General features: G+C 41.1%; 2 protein-coding genes and 1 pseudogene across 7 annotated transcripts in view; 2 read left to right on the top strand and 1 right to left on the bottom strand.

The window, feature by feature from the left end:
- The window catches only part of MROH8 (maestro heat like repeat family member 8), a 56,836-nt gene extending 41,664 nt beyond the window's left edge, over positions 1-15,172 (bottom strand). For 2 of the 4 annotated variants that reach the window (XM_073880458.1, XM_073880459.1), the window contains exons 1-4: positions 14,811-15,172; positions 10,352-10,473; positions 7,909-8,054; positions 5,569-5,691 (exon numbers count right to left, since the gene is read on the bottom strand). In XM_073880458.1, coding sequence (XP_073736559.1) covers positions 5,569-5,691; positions 7,909-8,054; positions 10,352-10,473; positions 14,811-15,103 — 684 coding nt within the window. In that variant the 5' untranslated portion in view covers positions 15,104-15,172. Of the gene's footprint in view, positions 1-5,568; positions 5,692-7,908; positions 8,061-10,351; positions 10,474-14,810 lie in introns of those variants that run through there. The other 2 variants (XM_073880457.1, XM_073880460.1) reach the window with 2 other exon arrangements.
- Positions 12,249-12,369, top strand: LOC112827964 (U2 spliceosomal RNA; annotated as a pseudogene).
- The window catches only part of RPN2 (ribophorin II), a 59,343-nt gene continuing 57,045 nt past the window's right edge, over positions 14,829-17,126 (top strand). For all 3 annotated transcript variants that reach the window (XM_073880463.1, XM_025875746.2, XM_073880462.1), the window contains exon 1: positions 14,829-14,957. In XM_073880463.1, the coding sequence (XP_073736564.1) occupies positions 14,945-14,957 (13 nt within the window). In that variant the 5' untranslated portion in view covers positions 14,829-14,944. The remainder of the gene's footprint in view (positions 14,958-17,126) is intronic.

Here is a 17,126-nt window from a genome sequence, read left to right as displayed (position 1 = left end):
GGCACTCAATAAATATTACTGTGTTCTCTCTCTTGCCCCTTCCTGACTTTTCTCTTTTCTTTCTCACTTTCCAACTCTGCTCAGATCTTGCTGGTGGCCTGATGCTCTTTCTTGTTTCCTCAAGGAACTCACTTAATTTTGTGGCTTTATAGTCTGGAAGGGACAAAGCACAGGCTCTGCCTTCAGCCTCTCAGGGCTCCACTCCCCCAAATCTAGCTGTCTCACGGGCATCACCACTAAGAGCATGGCTACATCCTGGCAATTTGGTGTTAAAAAGTGAGTTCATTATCTTCCTCCTCCAAAGGACACACCTTCCCAGCCTTCAATTGCTGTCAGTGGTGCTCTTTCCCAGGGCTCATAAAAGAGGTGACTTACAATTTCCTTTTCTCCTTTATTCATTTCCTGCATCCAGTCAATCATGATGATGGCCACTGTCTGTGCTGCACAGTTCTGGACTCTCCATCCCTACAGCCACTCACCTCATATGTGGATGAAGGCAGTGTCTCTTAGCTAAGCCACCAGGCCTGCAATTCCTTTTTTCAATCAGTTAGGTATGAAAGGCTTATTATTTAATCACAATTATGCTAACTGCAATGGGAGATTCAGAAGTGAGAGGCTATTTTTTGTTTGTCAAGTATTCGTGTAGTAGGAACCTCTTGGGGTGACTATCCAGATTACAGCAATCATCCTTCTTTGGGAATGGCTTCCAATACACAGAGAGGGATGCCCAGAAGTCACGCCCTTACTATATGATGCTGCCCCCAAACATGCCTAGTTGATGAAGGAGTGGAGAAGAGACCCAGTCTGGGCCAATCAGATTCTTTCTCCCAGAATCTAGAATTTTTGAAGGACAGACACAGACTGGGAGTGGCTAAAGGTCGAGTCATCGTGATAGGAGAACAACCCTGCCTTTGAGACCCCAGGAGTTGTCCTGGAATATACTCTTCTGGAGGCTTGATTGTTAAAAGGCTTAGATTCTAAGGGAGATATCCCAGCATGCTTTTTCTTTTGTTTTTAACTAAGTGAGCCAGAGTTGATTTTTATTGCTCTCTCCAAGAATCTTAACTAATCTTTAAATTTTTTATTGTTATGTTAATCACCATACATTACACCATAAGTTTTTGATGTAGTGTTCCATGATTCATTGTTTGTGCATAACACCCAGTGCTCCACGCAGAACGTGCCCTCTTTAATACCCATCACCAGGCTAACCCATCCCCCCGCCCCCCTCCCCTCTAGAACCCTCAGTTTGTTTTTCAGAGTCCATCGTCTCTCATGGTTCGTCTCCCCCTCCGATTTACTCCCCTTCATTCTTCCCCTCCTGCTATCTTCTTTTTTTTTTTCTTAACATATATTGCATTTGTTTCAGAGGTACAGAACTGTGATTCAACAGTCTTGCACAATTCACAGTGCTCACCATAGCACATACCCTCCCCAATGTCTATCACCCAGCCACCCCATCCCTCCCACCCCCCTACCACTCCAGCAACCCTGTTTGTTTCCTGAGATTAAGAATTCCTCATATCAGTGAGGTCATATGATACATGTCTCTCTCTGATTGACTTATTTCACTCAGCATAACACTCTCCAGTTCCATCCACATCGTTGCAAATGGCAAGATCTCATTCCTTTTGATGGCTGCATAATATTCCATTGTGTATATATACCACATCTTCTGAATCTTAACCAATCTTAACAAAATGAGACATTCTGTCTCAAAGGCCTTAATGAAAGCCAGACAGATATTACTATCTCCATTTTCCAGGTGGAGCTAGAGGTTCAGAGAAGCTAAGTGATTTGTCTCAGATCACACAGGTTGTGCTTGACAGCGCTGGAATTAGAAACTGTGTCTTCTAATTCCTAAAATAAGTCCCTTTCTTCTTCACCGTTCTGCTTCAGGGAGCTCAGACTCTCACCAACACAAATGGGCAGTCTTCTCATGTTAGTTCAGTCTACTGTGAACCATCCATCCTCCGAAATCCTTCAGCATTTATTATCCATAACACTGAAGAGTCTTCCTGAAACGTCATTCTCATCCACTGCCTGCCTCATGGCTCAGCTGATCCAGTGCCTGGTCAATGCTGAGTGTAACTTTATTTACCAAACAACACAGTAGTAGTAGGATTTTGTGGAGGACCCCAGGTGCAGAATTAGGGTGGACTCCCAAGCTCAAGTCTGACATCATTAAGATTCTAGAATCACAGGTCTTAGTGCCCATGTCTGCTGTGGAGCACCAACAGCATCTATAAAGCACCTCCTCTGCCATTCTGCCTTGACATAGCCAGGTAGTCATTTGCCAGTCAAACCCCTACCCCCTGGTCCCTTCTGTCTACCCAATCCAGCACTTCCTTCCAGGCTTACATCAGGAGACCTATCTGGATTAATTTCATGCCAATCTTGTCATCTTTACTCCATATCCTAGTTGCCATTGCATTTCTTCTTTTCTATTGAAGTTCTCAACAGAATTTTTATAGCTTTTTTGACTTTGAGGTAAGACACACAACAAACCGTATGTATTTAAAGTGTATAGTTTGAAGATTTTTGACTTAGGTATGCATTCACCACAAGATAATGAACATATGGATCACTCCAAAAAGTTTGTTTGTGTAAATTTTGTAATTTCTCATTCTTGTTCCTCCCCATTCTACTCCTGTTTTCAGGTAACTACTGATCTGATGTCACTTTACACAAGTTTGTATTTTCTGTAATTTTATTTAAATAGAATCATATGATCTATATCTTCTTGGTCTGGCTTCTTTCACACAGCATGATTATGTTAAGATTCATTCAAGTTGTAGCACGTATCAGTAGCTCATTCCTTGTTTGTTTGTTTTTTAAGAGAAAGAGAGAGTGTGCAGGTGCACGTATGTACATGCAAGCAGTGTGGGAGTGTGGAGGGGCGGAGGGAGAGAGAGAATCTTAAGCAAGCTCCACAATCAGTGCAGAGCCCAGCAGGGTTTGATCTCATGACCCTGAGATCACGACCTGAGCTGAAACAAGTCAGACACTTAACCAACCGAGCCACCCAAGCACCCGTGTTCATTCCTTTTTACTGCTTGGTAATATTCCATTATAAGGATATACCACAATTTATTTATCCATTCATCTGTTGATGGACATTTGGGTTGTTTCTAGTGTTTAGCTATTACATATAGAGCTTCTATGGACATTTGTGTACATGTTTTTTTTGACATATGCTTCATTTTACCTAGGAGTAGAATTGCAGGGTCATATGGAAAGTGTTCTAGTGGGTGTATAGTTTGATCTCATTGTGGTTTTAATTTGCTTTTCCCTAATCACAATGATGGAGCATCTTCGCATATGCTTATTTATAAATCTTCTTTGGTGGAGTGTCATAACACATCTTTTCCCCTTCCTTTCCATATTCTGTTCATAGCTTCTTTGGGTTTTTTTATTTGGATACTGAGGAGGCATGCATTGGCATGGGTCATGAGAAGACTGGCAAATGCCTTACCATTCTTCTTTATAATGGCCCTGGCTTTCCTCTCCTTGTCGATTACTCAGCAGAAGTGCCTCTCCTCCTGGCTGTTGGAAGCTGTACTCTTTTAGTCCCTGCACATGACCTTGCAGGGACTTTGTAGACTTGTCCAATGATGCAATGACCCATGCAATTCTCTCACGGACACCAACTACTTTAACACCTCTAGGCTGTACCTGCTAGCTCAGATTTTGGGTGATACCTGAAGTGGGTATTTTACCAATGGTTGGGCAGATCTAGATGGAGAGTATGGAGAAATTCAGTTTACTTTTGCTGTTTGGGACTTGCATTTGTGGATCTTCTGAGCTGGCTGGTTGAGCCAGGTGTCAGCTCACTGCTGCCAATCCTTATGGAAGTGAGATTTTGGAATCATGACATTTGGTCGGCTCCTATGGCTGCCTATAACCTTCTTCCCGTGGAGTGTAGCCAAGTAGAGAGCTGTATTCATCCTTAAATTGGCAAAATATCATTCTGTTCTTCTTTTTAAAAAATTTTTGCTAGATTTAAGCAGTGTTATTTTTTTTTAAAGACTTATTTGAGAGAGAGAGTCAGAGGGAGAGGGAGAGAGACAATCCCAAGCAGATTCCTGAGAGCGGAGCCTGACGCAGGGCTCGATCTCACAACCCTGAGATCATGACCTGAGCCAAGACCAAGAGTCAGATGCTTAACCGATTGAGCCAACCAGGCACCCCTCATTCTGTTCTTTTTGATGTATTATTTGGAATAGTTTTCAACCTATTTATGAGGTGGTCATTTCCAAATGGACTGTAAACTCTTGGAGGGCAAGGATTAACACTTCCAGGAAATTTGCATTCTTTATTGAAGCACCACAGTATTCTAGATATAGAAGATCCTTGATAATTGTCTATTGTTTAACAAACCTGTTGGCTGGTTAGCCTTCAATTCTGAAAACTAATCATCGGTCTAATCAGCCTTATAGATCTGTGGGTTGGAAAAAAACTGCTCATTTTCCTGGGGTGTGTAAGAAATCTCAGATTCAGAATTCTAAAGCTTCAGAGAAACAGAAGGGGACATTTCACAGATAAGAAAAATAAAGCATCAAAAAGTTAAACACTTGCTTAAGTGCATCACTTCCTTTGTAAAGCCCTTCTGATCTTTTGACATGGAATCAACCTCTCACTCACTCCTCTGTACCCTTACTATAACTGTTTAAACTTTTGTCACAGTCCCTGTGACACTTGATTACACCTTGCTTGGCTTCAGGAACAGGGATCCTGTCTTATCTTTGTAACCTCCATTTGCAGCCCAGACACTGCCTGGAATGGTCAGGCACTAATAAGGCAAAAAATGAATCAGACAGCGGCAAACTGCGGCTGGAGTTGGGTATAAATACAATAAAAAGAATATAACCATGTTTCTCAAATGTAAACTATGTGTTAGGTATCACACTACATGGCTTATGTTTATTTCTTATTTAATACTCTCAATAGCTCTGTGAAAGATACAGCTATTTTTATTCTGTAGATGAGGAAGCTGCGGCACTAAGTTACACAGCTTCCCAAAGTCAAACAGCTGAAAAGAGGCAGAACTGGCACCTGAACCTGGGCACTGAATATTATAGAGTTTGCCTCATAACTATGACTTCATTAACGAGAATGCAGCATTGTCCTTACTGGGAAATTTAAATGCTGTCTCATTTCTAATAATCTTTTTTATTTTTTTAAAGATTTTTATTTATTTGACAGAGAGAGACACAGCGAGAAAGGGAACACCAGCAGGGGAAGTGGGAGAGGGAGAAGCAGGCTTCCCACCGAGCAGGGAGCCCGATGCGGGGGCTCGATCCCAGCACACTGGGATCATGACTGGAGCCAAAGGCAGACGCTTAACAACTAAGCCACCCAGGCGCCCCTCTACTCATCTTTTAGTTGGTTTTCAAGGGTAATTATATTTGTGGAGTACTTTGGGAGTATTTCTCCTCCATGCAAAGATACTGGTATGAGAAGAGGTCAAGGAAATTGGTAATATATATGAAGCCACTAAAACATTTGTTAGTCAAGTCACTGAATTTGTGTGGTCCTGATAATTTGTGATAAGGTCACCATACTTACATTTAGGATACACACAATATCTGCTATGTGGCTGTGAATGAATGATTCTGTGGTGTCATCATAGGGTAAAGTTCGGCTGAGAGAAGACAAAGATCGTAGGAATGTCAGCTTCTCAAGTTCACTCTGAATTTGTAGAAAAATGATAAATGCACAACTATGTATTATAATCTCATTTGATGATTATAGAGGGCTTTTGAGAAGTTTCTTGTAATGTTCTAAACATCTGACATCTCATTCGATCTAGTCTCAGGTCTTTTATTATAAGGAATGAATAAATTACAGAGATGTGGAATTCCTTGTCGACTTGCCCTGTCTGGGTTTGGGACTTTGTTTTCCCTCTCAGCTAGATTAAATGCTAGATTACTAACTGCTCCATGATGGTGCTCCCCACCTTTAGTCTTTGCTTCCCCACCTACCCATCCTGTCTATATACTACTGTCTGATTAAACTTCCTAAAGGTTATCTTTGACTGTTACTTCTAGCTCTCTTGATGTCATTAAAGATTATTTCGAGTCTTTAAGATTCCCTATTAAAACGCAAGTTCTTATTTGAAGAATAAAATCTTTTGTATTATTCTTTTTCTCATTATAAAAGCAGTTATCTATTTATCATAGAAACTTTGAAAAAAAAAGTATGAAGAAGACAATAAAAGACATCAATAATTCCACAATCTTGGGAAAATTTCTTCTCATCTTTCCCTCACAGCCTATAGATAGTATAAACTGGTATAAGCTCTCTGGATAGCAAGTAGCAATATATACAGCCAGAAGCTGACTTCATGGCCTAATTCTTTCTCATCTACATTAGTGTAACAATCAACATTGAATTTCCCTGCTTCAGTTTTGCTCCCCTCCAATCTATTCCCCTAGCTATCACCAGATTCATCTTCACTAAGTGCAAACTTGATCAGGTAGCTCCCTATCAAAATATCTTTCAATAGTACCCATGGAGGTCAAGGCCCTCCCAATGTGAACCCAGCTAACCTCTTCAAATTCATCTCCTCCTTGCCCTGCAGCATTCTGAACTTTAGACAGATTAACTTTTATGCTGCCCTTTTCTGGTTCTGGGCCTTTGAGCCTTCTGAATTCTCTACACTTATTTTGCTTACTAAAATCTGTATATCCTTTAAGACTAGAAAAATGCATCTTCTCCTGAAGCAGCATTGGGTGCCCTTCCTAAGAGTATCCATAAAACTCATGTATATATTGCTATCATGGCATTTGTGATACTCTGACAAAACTTATTTTGTCTTATTCATCTATTTTCCCGCCTGGTTGTGGATTCAGGTCAAGGCAGGGAATGGATTTTCTTTTCTTTCAATTCGCTGCAGCAATCCCAGCCCTTTATTAATTACAAAGAAATGCTTTATAAAGCCCTGCTAACATGAAGTGTAAAGAAAAGTCTGAGTCAAAAGTGAAGACCAACATTCTGGCTTTAAGTGCTTTTTTTCCAAAAACTTTTTATTAGCATTATACATAGAGAAAATGTAAAGTTTGATGAATTTTCCCAAACTAGAAACATCTGTGTATATATATATATAGTCAAAGGAAGTGAAATCTGGATCTGAAAGAGATCTCTGCGCTCCCAAGTTCAATGCAACATTATTCACAATAGTGGAGATATGGAAATAACCTAAGTGTCTGTTGACAAACACCTTCATCACTATCATTTAAACATACCAGCCTTCTGTGAGTTCATCAAACATGCTCTGCTCCTTTCTGCCTCAAGGTTGTTACACATACGATGCCCTATTTCTGGAATACTTCCTCCAATTCTAACTTCTCTTAGTTTCTCCTATTCATTTCTCAGATCTGATCTCCAGGGTTCCTTCCTCAGAAATGCCTTCCCTTGCCCCCAGGTTAAGACAAATTCTTCTGTCATGTGCTCTCACAGAATAAATGAATGAATGAATGTTCTGCTAAACAACAGAATACTGTATTAAGCAGGGTAATATAGATCCATAGCTATTCACCTAGAAAACTTCTTTCCTCCCACCATCTCTGATGTTTATTTTTCTATAATTACATGCATTTGTATGTACAGAAGAAAAAGTCTGAAAATATATATACAAAAATGTTAACATTAGTTATCTTGGGAGAGTGGATTAGGGAAGACTCATTTTTCTCCTTTTCTTTCTTTTCATTGGGATTTTATAGTTTTGTAAACAGAAGCATAAATATAAGTACAATTTATAAATGTTTATTATAAAAACACAAATATAAACATATTTTATAGTCTATAATATCAATTATTTGTATGATAAAGAAATCATAAATGTTTAAAATATTTGTTAAAATGGAGGAATAAGTTGGATGACTCAGTATGATTGCTTGTGCATACCTGTAGCTCACCATCAAAAACCTCCTGGATAGATTGGATCAGCCTCTCAACAATGGCCTCACTGAGGGGGCCCTTTTGGGTCAGGCATCTGAAGCTATCTGTGAGTGGTTCCTGAGAGAGTCCAGCGATGTCAGAGATGTTGGAGTCTAATACTGAAAGAAACACAGCAGATTACATATCTGTATTACGTAGAGTTATACAGTCATAACAGGGAGATCCACTGGATGTCAGGATAGACGTGACCTGGTCTCACCCTTACTATCTGCTCTGCAACCTTGACCAAGTCTCTTCCACTCTCCAAGTCTGTCTTCCCAATTACAAATTCAGTGTTCTCTACGGGCCTCCTAAGCTACAAAAACCTTTAAGAGTGAGCTATAGCAGAGTGGTTAAGATCATGGACTTTACATCTCAGTCTGAGACTAATCTGAATCCTGGCTCTACCCCTTATTAAGTTTTATGACCTTTATCAAGTTAGTTTGCCTCTTGGAACCTTAGTTTCTTCACCTGTAAAACAGGGTTATCACAAGGATTAAGTGAGGTAATGAATACAAAAGACTTATCTAAGTATGTGGTCCATAGTAAGCCCTAATGGTAGATATTATTATTAAATTCAAAATGACTATGACTCTGTGGTGACAAGAGCTTAAAATACAGTAGCAGCCCCTTGCTGGTCTCTTCCTACTGGACCAGGCTGCAGTAGGTGCTTGAGGGACCTCCTTCCAGACCTGGGATATACTTTGATTAAGAGCACAGGCTCTGGGGGCACCTGGGTGGCTCAGTCGTTAAGCGTCTGCCTTCGGCTCAGGTCATGATCCCAGGGTCCTGGGATCGAGCCCTTCATCGGGCTCCCGGCTCCGCGGGGAAGCCTGCTTCTTCTCCCTCTCCCAACCCCCCTGCTTGTGTTCCCTCTCTCGCTGTGTCTCTCACTGTCAAATAAATAAATCTTTAAAAAAAAAAAAAAAGAGCATAGGCTCTGGAGTTGGTCTGCCTAGGCTTGGATCCTTGCTCTGCCTCTTTCTAGCATTGTGACCGTGTGTGATCTTACTTTTTCTGGGTCTGTTTCTTCATTTCCAAAATGGGGATGATAATAGAACCTACCTCGTTTGGTTGATACAGAGCTAGCACCAAGGAGGTGGTGACAAATATTATTCCTTTGCTGGTCACAGTGATTATGGTGGTATCATTTCCCCTTTCATATAGCTTTACATCCTTACCTCCTCTGTTTTCCAAAACCAAGTTCTTTATTCCTACTGGGGAAACAGTCTTACTATATCCCTCTTACACCCATCATCAGGGTTTCTACCTCTCCACTCCTGTATACTTTTTGCTCTCCTGAATTATAACCTCTGCAAATTCCTGCCACCCACTGTCACATTCTTCTCAAGCAATAGAAGCCCTATCTCATTCAGCTCTCATGCTTCTCCCTACATGATTCTCCTTCTTCTTCCCTACCTTCCCTACTCCTACCTCCTTTGCCTACTAACTGCCACTCATCCTTCAGGGCTCTGCTCCAGGATGCCTTTCTTGAATCTCCTCTTTGCTCATTTTGACCAAGTATCCACCTAACTGCTAAAAAACCTCTTTATATTTGCTTCCTACCCCCACTCCCAATCACCCATATTAAACTGAGTTCCAATCATTTATCTACAAGTACACTGTGTCTACTCCGTTCATTACTAAATCTCCAGCAGCTAGATCTGTGTTTACAGCATAGTAGGACTTCAATAAATGCTTGCTGAATGAGTGTAGAAATGGAGAAATGTGTTCCTCAAATAGTCTTTCCTGTCTCACACACATGCTATTATATCCATCTGGAATGTTCTTTCCTCTACTTCTCACATGGGTTGCTCTTTGATATCCTTGAGGCCTCCTTTAGGTTTAAACAGCACCATCTTAGATAGGTGTTCTCTGACAACCATGGCTTAAAATAGGTTCCCATCTCCCTTATTTTTTGTCTCAGCCCCGTGTATAATTCTTTCATAGTATTAACTACAATTTGTAATTACTTTATTTAATATCTGTTTACTTATTTTGGTACTTTTCAGCAAATTCTGTGAGGGCAGGGACCATGTCGGTCTCGTTCATTGCTGTATATTCAACAACCGGTACTCAGTAAATGCTTGTAGAATAAATGAAAAGATATATTTTATAGCCCAATCAAGGGTCCACCCACAACCAACCACCTTTCCCTTCTCAGAATCCTTCTAGCACTTAGACTCTGTGCAAGTCTGTAGGATTAACTATCTCAGTTTCCTGTATGTCTAGACTAATATATTTTATCTCATTGTGCCAACCATTTTCCAAGGTCTTAAATTCAGGGACCAAATTCATTGTCAAAGTCTAGTTGAGGACTCTCATCCAGCAGCTTGACTCAAACAGAGAAACCCTTTTCTCCACCTCCCTTCCTTCAAAAAAAAAAACAAAAAACTTTTTCCCCTTTTACCTGTAAGTTCAAGGCTACTTGGATCTTTTTTAATATTCTCTAAGTTGCTCAGCTGCAAATCCACACTCCCTGAATCATTGTCAGAAGCACAGGGGATCACTACTTCTTCCCAACTACAGATCCTAGGAATGAAGAGGGGATCAGAAATATTAGTATTTTATTTATTTATTTATTTATTTATTTTTATTTAAAATCAATTAACATATAGTATATTATTAGTTTCAGAAGAATTTAGTGATTCATCAGATGCATATAACACCCAGTGTTCATCACATCAAGTGCCCTCCTTAATGCCCATTACCCAGTTACCGCTTCTCCCCACCCACCTCCCCTCCGTCGAACTTCAGTTTGTTTCCTATAGTTAAGAGTCTCTTATGGTTTGTCAAGAAATATTAGTATTTTAGGATCGCTTCTGTCTCATCACTTGAGAGAAAGCTTAAATGTCACATTCTCAGAGAAGCATTTATTGATCACAGTCTAGGTTAGGTAGCTTCTCCCCACCTCAGTCCCACAGCTCTTTTCTTATTTTTTCCCATAGTATTTAACCATTACCTACAATTATCAAGTTCATTTGGGTTTGTTGACTGTCTCCCATCAGACTATAGGCTCCATGAAGGGAGAAACCTTGTCTACATGGTCATGGTTGAATTGCCAGCACCTAGCATATTGTCAGCCTCATGGGGCATGAATGGATAGGTAAGAAATACTATGCGGCTGTTAAAAGAAACTAGAATACCCCCCAATTCCCCATACCCTTTCCTACTTTTTCTTGTTCTTATAGCACACAATCCCTTCTAATATATTATTCACCTATTTATGATATTATCATCTATTTTTTCCTGCTAAAATGTAAGCTCCATGAAGGCAAATTCCCCCAATTCCCCTTACCTTTTCCTACTTTTTCTGTTCCTATAGCACACAATCCCTTCTAATATATCATTCACCTATTTATGAAATTGTTTATCATCTATTTCCTCCTGCTAAAATGTAACTCCATGAAGGCAAAGATCTGTGGCTACTTTGTTCATGAATGTATTCTAAGAGACTAAAATGCCTGGCACATGGTAATGCTCGATAAATATTGGTTGAATCTCTATTTGCCGATGTTTAGCATATATTAATGAATGAAAAAGCAAGTTGTCAAGCAATCTGTGTAAACTGTGTGTGTACACACAGACACTTAGACACACACAAATGTTGGGATACGTGTAGAAAAACTTTTGGTATTCAAATCCAACATCTGTGGAGTGGAATTTTTGAGAGAAAAATTTAGTTTTTAAACTTTTATACTGCCTGAATTTTTTTTACATTGGCACGTATAGCATATATTGACAAAGATGTGGAGCACAGAACTCATAAGTCACAGTTACAGTGTAAATTGGTACAACCATTTTGGAAATAATTTGGCATCATCTAGTAAAGTCGCAAATGTGCCTATACCATGAAACTATTTCACTCCTAGGAATGTATTCCAATGAAACTTTTACCCATGTGCGTTAGGAATACATGCAAGAATCTGCACAGCAGTAGTCATCATAGCAAAAAACTAGAGACACCCAATGGCCTACCAACAGTAGAAAAACTATGGTAATTCATCCAATAAAGTACTATATACTAGAATGAATTCTATCTATGCACAGCAATGCAGATAAATCTTACCACATTGAGAAAAAAAAGAAAGTCACAGAAAAAATACATAGTAAATTCCATTTGTATAAAATTAATAAATATGCAAAAGTCAACAAATACTGTTTGGAGTTATAAACATATACAGTAAAACTGTGAAGAAAAGCAAGGAAACAATATAACCTATAACCTGCAGGAGGGGAATCTCTGAGCAGAGAGAAAGGGGATGGAATGGGTAAGACTAGAAAGAGAACTTAAAAGTTATGGTTATATCACTTCTCGGCCTTTTGGCTAAGATCAAGTGTAAAAGTTATGGTCATTTATTTATTTGTTTTAAGTAGGCTCTACTCCCAGAGTGGAGCCCAACGTGAGGCTTGAACTCACGATCCTGAGAGCAAGATCTGAGCTGAAATCAAAAGTCGGATGCTTAACTGACTGAGCCACCCAGGCGCCCCTGTTTTTTAATGGGATGGCAAGTACGCAATTTCACTGTATCATTCTTTTTTCTTTATGTATGTTTATAAATATTGTTTTTTCATTTAGTCAATCGTAAATAAAACAATTTTGGGGAAAAAACCCAAACCAATAAAGTTTGAGCCTCTTCCTGTGTACTTATATTTAATAATTAAAAAAAAAACAGTTAATTAAAAACAAACAAACCAGGGCACCTGGGTGGTTCAGTCAACTAAGCGTCTGCCTTCAGCTCAGGTCATGATCCCAGAGTGTGGGATGGGGCCTTGCATCAGGCTCCATGTTCAGCAGGGAGTCTGCTTCTCCCTCTGCCCCTCCCACGCTCATGCTCATGCTCTCTCTGCCTCTCAAATAAATAAATAAATAAATAAAATCTTTAAAACAAACAAACCCTCTAAGAGTAGAATGGCTGGGTTATGCAGTAGGTCATATAACTGGCTTTTTAAAAAGCTACAAATCTGTTTTCTAATATGATAGCACCATTTTCCATTTCCACCAGCAGTATATGCAAGTTCCAGTTGTTCCACATCCTTGCCAGCATTTGGTATTATTGGTCTTTTTTATATTAACTATTTCGACAAATATATAGCAATATCTCCTGGTGACTTAATATACGGTGCAATCAATGTGTAATGATGCTGATTATCTTTTCATCTGTTTATCTGCTCTATGTATATCGTTTTTTTCCTAAGATTTTATTTATTTATTTGACAGAGATAGCGAGAGCAGGAACACAAGCAAGAGGAGTGGGAGAGGGAGAAGCAGGCTTCCTGCTGAGCAGGGAGCCCCATCCCAGCACCCTGGGATCACCACCTGAACCCAAGGCAGACGCTTAACGACTGAGCCACCCAGACGCCCCTCTGCTCTATGTATATCTTGATGAAGTGCCTATTTAAATCTTTTGCCTGTGTTTTTTACCGGCTTGCTTGCAGTAGTATGCTGGTAAATGTTTAAAACAGACTTTCTAAGTGTAGTTTTTAAGTGAATGCTGGTTGATATTTTCATTTACATTAATGAGTACAATGTAACTGAAACTTCAGAAGTGACTTCTCTGAGTTGGATAATAGTTTTCAAACACTAGAATGATACTCCCTCAAGTTTTTGAGCTATTCGCAATGTAAAGCCTATAGACATGACATACTTCTAAATTTAATCTCTATTAACATTTCTCCATCATTAAGTTCAGACATAACAAAGCAGAAAATCAAGCCCTGGTGTGTAGCATTTGCTGATTCTATGGTGTAAATATTCCCATTGTGGTCAAAATCAAGCTACTGATGTTACTTTGGAAAAAGATGTGCACATCACCATATAATATTTCCACCATATAGATGCAAAAGAAATAAGGAACCACAAAAGCATACAAAATGGGAAAATGTAGTAATAACGAAATGATGAGTGGTTTTCAATAGACTTTATTTCATTTAAGTTTGTATAATTTAATTTTTTAAATAGCTGTATTTAACAACCAATTTGCAAAATTCTTGCTAAATTTAAAAATTTTATTTATTTTTAGAGAGGGAGAGTGTGAGCAGGGGGAGGAGCAGAGGGGGAGCGAGAGGAAGGGGGAAAGAATCCCAAGCAGGCTCCACTCTGAGCCTGGAGCCCTACATGGGGATGGATACCACGACCCCAAAATCATGACCTGAGCCAACACCAAGATGCTCAACCGACTGAGCCACCCAGGCGTCTCCCCTTGCTAAATTTCTTAAGTGACTCTTGCAAGCCAGTATGAAATGGCTTCAGCACATCGGTGGTTGTCTTATTATTGAGTTGTTTGAGGTTTTTTTTTTTTTAAGATTTATTTATTTGAGAGAGACCTGCTACTTCTGTAAAATTGGGCTAATATGCTCCTCAGAGTTACTGCGAGGAGTACTAAGTCCACAGAAATACTTTGCAAATCAAAGAAAACCTCACTCATTAGGTCAGTTATTGACAAGCGAAACAATCTTTGGAGGAAATTGCCATAATTTCCTAAAGAGAAGAAAAAAAAAAAAGAACGAAAGAAAAGGAAAGCCCAAGCCCTGGAACACTAATTGCCCTTCCTCATGGGACCCTTCCCATTCCTTTAAAATCGGCCGGGCTGCAGAGAGACGACTGAGTGACGGCGCGATCGGCCAATCAACGCGATCGGCCAATCAGCGGAGGCCCCGTTTCGGGCCCACCCCGAAGCCTCGTCCAACCGCGTACTGGTAGCACCCGGATTAGGACCGTTGCGAGGCGGCCGGTTCCAAGTGGCCCAGGTCGCGGGGGGGGATGCCGGCCCGTACACGAGGACGGCGCCGCCCTTTGCGCGCGGGAACTGGAATTTGGGCCGCGGTTGCTGGGACCGGGCCGACCCAGCGGGACGGCGGGGACTGACCTGTGCCTAGATCCCATCCCGGCACGCGCAGCCTGCCGCGAGTCCCTGGTGTCCCCTCCGGCGCGCTCTTGGAGCCACTTTCCCGAGCGGAAGTCAGCCTCCGGCTCGGGCCCTGGTGGGACCTGCTCGGAGGAATGGCGTCGCCGGGTGAGGCGTTGTGCATGTCTCGACGACGGGGCCCCGCGGCCGGCACGCCTTGGCGAGTGGGCCGTAGCCCGCGGGAGGCTAGTGCTCGCCACTCGGGAGTCGGCCACGCGGGAGCTTCTTCCCCTATGGGGCAGGGTCAGGGGCATGGGCTCGGGCTCGGGCTCGGGCTCTTTTGGGGTCGAGCGTGTGACGAAGGGCTGGCGAGCGGGTGGACTGCGGGCGGATGGAGGTGGGGTGGGTGCCAGGGCGGCGCGGAGCTACGGGTGCCCCCGAGGCCCAGCCGGGGGCCGCGGTTAACCCTGGGTTTGACTTCATTCATTTGATTCGCGGCGGCTCCCGAGCCGGACGGCCTAAGAGTGAGCTTTTGGCCAAGTCGTCCTTTGGACCGTGGCTTCCTTTGTAGTAAAAAGGAGCAAGGAAATCACTCATCTCTCTGGGAGCTTAGAGTATATTCTGAAGTTAGATTCTCCTGGTGCAAACTTGTGGTTTGTCAAGTATTCGTTAACGTGACCCAGTCCAAGTTCCTTAACCCCTCTGCACCTCAGTTTCTGATCTGTAAACTAGGTTAGTCACGTTATCCGCCGCATAAATTGCTGTATTAAGTGAGCTGAGCCCCGTGCATAGTTTAGAATAGTGCATGGCACTCAGCAAGCATCAATAAAGTTAACTGCATTGCTAGTTATTGGGCGGGCACTGTGCACGATGAGAGCATGTAGTCTCACGGTGGCGTGGGGAATGTGTACTATTATGTACGTTTGACAGATAGGAAGACAAAATTTCGGAGAAGAAAAGTAACTTGCCCAAGATAACAGTGAATAAGACAGTGGGTCATTGCTCCATTTTTTGAAAAGTTGAGGGTAATAGAGTGGTTAAAAAACAAACTTTGGATTCAAACTGCCTGCATTTTGATTCTCAGTTATGTGTCTTAGGGCAGGTAACGCCTAGTGAGTCTCAATTTCTTCATCTGTAAACCGCACTCAGTTGGATGTTGTGAAGATTTAATGATTCAATGCATGCCAAGTACTTAGCATAGTATGGGCATACCCCACACGTGTTAAGTGCTCAAATTTTAGCCAAAAATGTTGTCACTATTAATTCGAGGTGGGAAGGTTAGAATTCTGACATAGATGCTGTGTTAGGGGAATTTATAGTCTAGCTGGGAAAATGCCAGTTGTCATTTACTAGACCTTAATATATTAAGTGCTATATTAAGCATGGAATATATTGCATGTACACAAGGCACTGGGGATTCAGCATCAGTATCTTTTTGACTCTTTTTCTTACATTTTTCTATCCTTTAGCAGTTCTGGCTTTGACCTTGAATTCTAGCTGGACTCTGACCACTTCTCACCTCTACTGCTGTCACCCTGGCTGTGACCACCATCATCTTTTTACTTGGATTATTACTAACTGGTGTCCTCTTTAGATTCTTTCTCCTACCTAGTCTCAACACAGTTTTGTTTATTCTCAACACAATGATCCTATTAAATTGTAAGTCAAATCATTCCTCTTCTCAAAACTTTCTAGTGGCTCCCATCTCTCAGTATAAGCCAGAGTCCCTACAAAGGTTTAAAAGGTCCTTCAGGTTTGGCCTCTGCTACCTCTTTCACATCTTCCATACTTTTCACCTTTTGCTTATGCCACTCTAACTATACTTTCCTCTCTTAATGTCAACGAATACCACATATACAGGGTCTTTGCACGTGCTTTTCTTCTTGGGATAGTTTACCCCAAAATATCTTTGTGATGCTTCTCCTTTTCCTTCAGGTCTGTACACAATAGCTTTATTTCTTAGTTAGATCTTCATAGACTACCATATTTAAAATCGTAACTCTGGGGCACCTGGGTGGCTCAGTTGGTTAGGCATCTGCCTTCTGCTTAGGTCATGATCCCAGGGTGCTGGGATTGAGCCCCATGTTGGGCTCCCTGCTCGGTGGAGAGCCTGCTTCTCCCTCTGCCTCTGCTGCTCCCCCTGCTTGTGTGTGTTCTCTCTGTCAAATAAATAAATAAAATCTTAAAAAAAATAAAAATAAAATTGTAATTCTTCTCAGATATCTCTTCAGTGCTTCATTTTTCTCCATAGCACTTTTCACCTTCTAATGTGATTTTTTCTTTCTTTCTTTCTTTCTTTCTTTCTTTCTTTCTTTCTTTCTTTCTTTCTTTCTTTCT

Source organism: Callorhinus ursinus, unplaced genomic scaffold, assembly GCF_003265705.2.
Source record: "Callorhinus ursinus isolate GAN/ISIS: 27379988/994484 unplaced genomic scaffold, GSC_fseal_2.0 scaffold38, whole genome shotgun sequence".
Taxonomy (NCBI): domain Eukaryota; kingdom Metazoa; phylum Chordata; class Mammalia; order Carnivora; family Otariidae; genus Callorhinus; species Callorhinus ursinus.
Note: the sequence above shows the minus strand (reverse complement) of the source record. Positions and strands in the feature narration are given on the sequence as shown.